General features: G+C 34.3%; 1 protein-coding gene across 1 annotated transcript; it reads left to right on the top strand.

The window, feature by feature from the left end:
* Positions 1-1,238: 1,238 nt before the first annotated feature.
* LOC120070671 (pentatricopeptide repeat-containing protein At5g66520-like) lies at positions 1,239-3,994 on the top strand. The gene is made up of 2 exons (XM_039022507.1): positions 1,239-1,892; positions 2,723-3,994. The coding sequence occupies exons 1-2, from the start codon at positions 1,239-1,241 to the stop codon at positions 3,917-3,919; spliced, it is 1,851 nt and encodes a 616-aa protein (XP_038878435.1). The 3' UTR covers positions 3,920-3,994.
* Positions 3,995-5,762: the final 1,768 nt, after the last annotated feature.

A 5,762-nucleotide genomic window follows, 5' to 3' on the forward strand; every position in this document is an offset into this window, starting at 1 on the left:
AAAAAATGAAAAAATTGGAAAAGATAACATACCTTAAACAAATAAAAAAAAAAAAAAAAAGAATGTGATACCTAGCTACTTCAGGTCCTAGAAAAACAGAAAAATGAAAAATATTGAAGAAAAAAAAAAAAAAGAGAGAGAGATACATTGTAGGTGATGTCTAGGAGTGGAAAAAAAAAACTTAGAATATTAAAGACTAAGAGAAAAAAATACAAAAATGTGGAAATAGTGCTTAAAGAAATTTTAAAAGAAAAATACACTACAAAAATATGCCATAAGAAATTAGAGAGAGCACGTTAACAAAATTAAAACAACACGAGATAGATTATTATTTGAAATAAACTTATATATATTTGAAATTGAAAAGAAAAATATAGCAAAAATGGTAGATTTGAGACATTGTTGTCATTTTGTCTTCAATTCAATCTTTTAAGTTTTTTTCTTTTTTTTAAAGTATTGTAAGGGAATCGAATCTCAAACCTCGAAGTCGATAGTATGAACACTATGCCAATTGAACAACGCTCTTGTTGGTATAAGATAACATGACAATGAATTCACTAAAAAACTAGCGGTTGCAATTATAGTTTTAAAAATTGAGTTCTCAAATGTATAAAAGTGTTAAAATTGGATCCTCAATTTATTGTATGTAATATTTTTTTAAAGAAACTTATTTATTGTAATCTTAACTCTACCATTATATAAATTTAAAAGACCAATTTTAGCACTTAATTTATTTTAGGGCTCAATTTTTACAATTTTAAGTTTGGTGGTATAATTGTAACCATAATATTAAAATTTCATCAATATGTCGATTTTTCTATAGATATTTCTATGTTTCTAGGGTTTGACATTGACATGAGAGATGAATAGATATTTTTATTATATCGTAAAAAAATTTACGAAAACACAAAAATTAAATATCAAAATATTACTAATATAAATAATAGATACGTCAACTCATTTGAAATTATTTTTTTTTAATATTTGTTTTTATAATTTTTACAGAAATATCATCGATATTTTATAGAGATTTACGTAGAAATTTAAGTAAAATTAGAACCTCAATATTTCGGTAGATATTGATTGCAACTACAAACATAGTAATTCCATTTCTGCAGACAAAAATGATCACCAATATACAATCTCCGAACCCGAACATGGCGAAATGCAGGGCCGCCATTGCTGCCCACAAGGGAATGTTCTTCAAGCTTCTTCAGTAAGTCCTTGTTTTCAGAAAAATGATACGATGCGATTTCACTTCTAAGCTCTTCTTCTTACTCGATTCCTGCAAATCAATCCATCAAATCAAACAAGTCCATGCCCAATTGATCACCACCGGCCTTATTGTACACCCAATCCCCACTAACAAACTCCTCAAACTTATTTCCTCCTCAAGATTCGCTCCAATTTCTTATGCCCACATGGTGTTCGACCATTGTCCCCAACCAGATCTCTTCCTCTACAACACCATTATCAAGGCCCTTGCATTATCAACCACTTCCTCTGCAGATTCCTTCACGAGGTTTCGTTCTTTAATCCGCGAAGAAAGGTTAGTGCCCAATCAATATTCGTTTGCATTCGTCTTCAAGGGATGTGGCAATGGTGTTGGGGTTCTGGAAGGGGAACAAGTTCGTGTTCATGCTGTTAAACTTGGGCTGGAAAACAATCTGTTTGTGATGAATGCGTTGATTGGGATGTATGTGAATTTGGGTTTTGTTGTAGATGCTAGAAAGGTGTTTGATTGGAGCCCCAATAGAGATATGTACTCGTGGAATATCATGCTTAGTGGGTATGCGAGATTGGGGAAAATGGATGAAGCTCGGCAACTGTTTGATGAAATGCCTGAAAGAGATGTTGTGTCGTGGACAACAATGATTTCTGGTTGTCTCCAGGTAATTACATGAAAAACATAAGTTTGTTCATTTTCTTATTTCAAATTTTTGGTTTCAATTATAAGTTCGGTCTTTAAACTTTGAGGTTATGTCCTTTGTAAAGGTGTACTAGTTGTTTGTGTTTATTTAGTCTCTACTCTTAAAAAAGTTATAATGAGCTCTTCAACTGTCAATTTTGTGTCAATGATGGAGAGTTATTAGAAAAAAAAAATTAAAACTTGAAAGTTAGTCCCGCTTAGGAACCATTTGGTTTTTTATTTTTAGTTTTTGAAAATTAAGTCGATAAACACCTAAATTTCTTGCTTTTTTTTTTTTTAATCTACTTCTTACCATTGTTTTAAAAATCCAGGTCATAGTAGTTTTTAAAAGTTTTTTTTTAAGCTAAAAATACGACTCTTGTACTTAAAAAAGATGCAAACCATTGTATGATAGTAAGAGGAAATGGGTTTAGTTTTTAAAAACCAAAAACGAAATCATTACTAGGCAGGACCTAAGGGATTTATTAGAATTTTTTTTAAGATGAGGGATAAAGAGACAATCTTGTAAAAGTTTAACAAACTTAGTATAACATGTAATTTATCCAAAATCTTAACGTTATATGATTGTAGCTACTTCTTGACACAGTAATACTATGCTGGTAAACGCTATGCCATAGTCAGAAGCCATATTTACTTTCATTGTGAGACAGAATTATTTTTCTGTCTCATTTCCTCAAACTTGCCCCTGCATCCATAAGGGAATCAAATGGTAAGCAATTACTGAGTATATTATAAGTTGAGTTTAGTTCTAGGTATGCTTAAAGAAGGCTGAAATATGATCTTAATCCATAGGTTGGTCATTTCATGGAAGCTTTGGATATCTTCCACAACATGCTGGAAAACGGGGCGAGCCCAAACGAGTACACGTTAGCCAGTGCCCTTGCTGCCTGTGCTAATCTTGTGGCATTGGATCAAGGAAGATGGATGCACGTATATATTAAAAAGAACGATATTCAGATGAACGAGCGGTTGCTAGCTGGACTTATTGATATGTATGCAAAATGTGGGGAGTTAGAATTTGCATCAAAGCTTTTCAAGAGCGAACGACAATTGAAGCGAAAGGTTTGGCCTTGGAATGCCATGGTTGGTGGGTTTGCAATGCATGGAAAATCTAAGGAAGCAATTGAGGTTTTTGAACAAATGAAGAGAGAAAGAGTTTCTCCGAACAAAGTTACATTTGTTGCTTTGTTAAATGCTTGTAGCCATGGAAATAGAGTTGAGGAAGGAAAATGCTATTTTGAATCAATGGCGAGTCATTATGGACTTGAACCTGAGTTAGAGCATTATGGATGTTTGGTCGATCTACTGGGACGTGCCGGGCGCTTGAAGGAAGCTGAAGAGATCATATCAAATATGCCTTTGACACCAGATGTTGTGATATGGGGTGCATTGCTTAGTGGTTGCAAGATTCACAAGGATGTTGAAATGGGAGAGAGAATTGGGAAAATTGTTAAAGAGTTGGATCCTAACCATCTGGGCTGCCATGTTCTATTAGCAAATATATATTCTTTGACTGGGAATTGGAATGAAGCAAGAACATTGAGGGAGAAGATTGCAGTAAGTGGGAAAAAGAAAACTCCAGGTTGTAGCTCCGTCGAGTTGAATGGGACATTCCATCAATTTCTCATCGGTGATCGGTCTCATCCTCAAACAAAACAACTCTATTTGTTCTTAGATGAGATGGCTGCCAAGTTGAAGATTTCTGGTTACATTCCTGAATCTGGAGAAGTTCTGCTCGACATCGACGACAATGAGGACAGAGAAACAGCTCTGTTAAAGCACAGTGAGAAGTTAGCCATTGCTTTTGGGTTGATGAATACAGCACCTGGAACTCCGATCCGCATTGTGAAGAACTTGAGAGTATGTGGCGACTGTCATCTAGCGATAAAGTTCATTTCGAAGGTTTACGACAGGGAGATTGTCGTTAGGGACCGAATTAGATATCACCATTTTAAGGATGGAACTTGTTCGTGTAACGATTATTGGTAGTGTTTTTTGTGTACATGAAAAAATTGTTTCATTTTCAATTGAAGCTGATTTGCATCTGCTAGTCTTGTACATTAACTTCAGCTTCAAACTCATTCAGGTACATTTACTAGCAACTTCATTGCCAATATCTAAATGGAAAATCTTTTTTTTTTTTTTTTTTTTTTTTGTTTCTGTTCATGAAAATTAATTTAGCATCTAAAGGATCTGACATTTTATAGAAAATTGCATGAACATGATAGGCGTAAATGGTTTAGACTTACAAGTAACTGGTCTATTGCTCCCTTTAAAAGCATTGTAGGTGCACTAGGCTTGAGCAAGCGAAACTGTCATACTTGGTTAAGTGATCCCAACCCAACTTCTAAATGCACCATAAGGGGGTGTTTGGCCCATGGGTTTGAAATTGGGAGGTTTGGCATTTAAAACCAAATTCATGCTTAAGTGCTTGGAATAAAATTCTCGGGAATAAGAAACCAAACTCATGGGGTTGGAATATATTTTTAATGAATACCATAGGTGTTAAAAAAAAATTTCCTTCATCTTTTACCACTTATCAATTGTCATCGATGACCGTTGGCAACAAACGTTGGGCGACTTCGTGATTAACTATGGGCGATCGATCGTCTTGACTATCGGCGATCGATAGTCTTGACCATTGGCGACCAATCATATTGATCGTCACCGTCAACGGGTGAGCATTTGATCTTCAGCGACTGATCGTTGTGGCCGTTAACGACCGACCGTGGTGACGATCAATGACCAAATGTCATGATCCTTGGCGATTGATTGTCGTGATGCTAGGTGACCAACCAATCGTCTTAATTGTCAACAACTGTTGATCATGTTTACCATTGGTGGACGATCTCGGTAGCACTTGACGATTGTGATCGTAACAACCGATTGTCGTGACTATTAATGACCGACTGCAGTGATGGTCAACAACCATACATCATGACCCCTGGCGATCGACCGACCGACTTGACCACCGATAATCGACCGATCATCATGCCATCGTCAATTGATTGTAGTGATTGTCACTAGGGTTTTGTTTTTGTATTTTCTCCTATTTCTTCTTCTTCCTCTCTCTCTCTCCCATTTTTACTCATTTTCATGAACTCAAGCAAGAAATTGAATTTTTCATCTAGGAGCTCTAATACTAAAGTGTTGCATCAATCGTGATGCTCGTGGATCATCAAATTCTCTTCACCAACCATTACACACCTACTATCATAGGTGATGGTGATCCACTAATTGTCACTTATAATTTTTTTTCTTTCCTCCTTTCTCCACTTTTTCCTTCAATTTCTCATTTTCTTCTCCTTCTTCATTTTTCCAAAAAAAAAAAAATGATTGATGGATAAAGAATGCTATTAAATGCAAATCTCATATGTAAAATTCATTTCATGACTACATGAATAAAAAAGATAATTTAGGAATTTAAAGTAAAACTATATTTGTTATAAATGAGTATGATACTAAATTTCAAAATTTATTACTTTATTATCGAACGATAAATTTGTTATTTAAAAGGAGATAAATTAAAGGCAAACTAAACTTGTTATAAAACTTAATTTCAAAACTTCGTTACTTTTTTTTTAACTAAAAACTATTTTTTATATAAAAATAACTAAATCATTGTCATTCATATAATGTTTGTAAGGATCAAATCCTGAGCAGAAACGTGAGAACGCCTTGCATTTCAAAATTCGACTTTAAAGAAATAAAGCACAACAAACTAAAACATAATAGAAGAGGACAAACATGACAATAAGCATGCATTATAAAGAATAAACAGAAGGGATAAACGATTCTTACTTTCGTAGATTCCCAAACTTCTTGAAATTCC

Source organism: Benincasa hispida, chromosome 2 (assembly GCF_009727055.1).
Source record: "Benincasa hispida cultivar B227 chromosome 2, ASM972705v1, whole genome shotgun sequence".
NCBI classification, from domain to species: Eukaryota; Viridiplantae; Streptophyta; class Magnoliopsida; order Cucurbitales; family Cucurbitaceae; genus Benincasa; species Benincasa hispida.

Coding starts and splice junctions, on each gene's coding strand:
- LOC120070671 (XM_039022507.1), top strand. CDS start 1,239: ATGATACGATGCGATTTCACTTCTAAGCTCTTCTTCTTACTCGATTCC. Junction 1,893..2,722: donor TGATTTCTGGTTGTCTCCAG/GTAATTACATGA, acceptor CTTAATCCATAG/GTTGGTCATTTCATGGAAGC.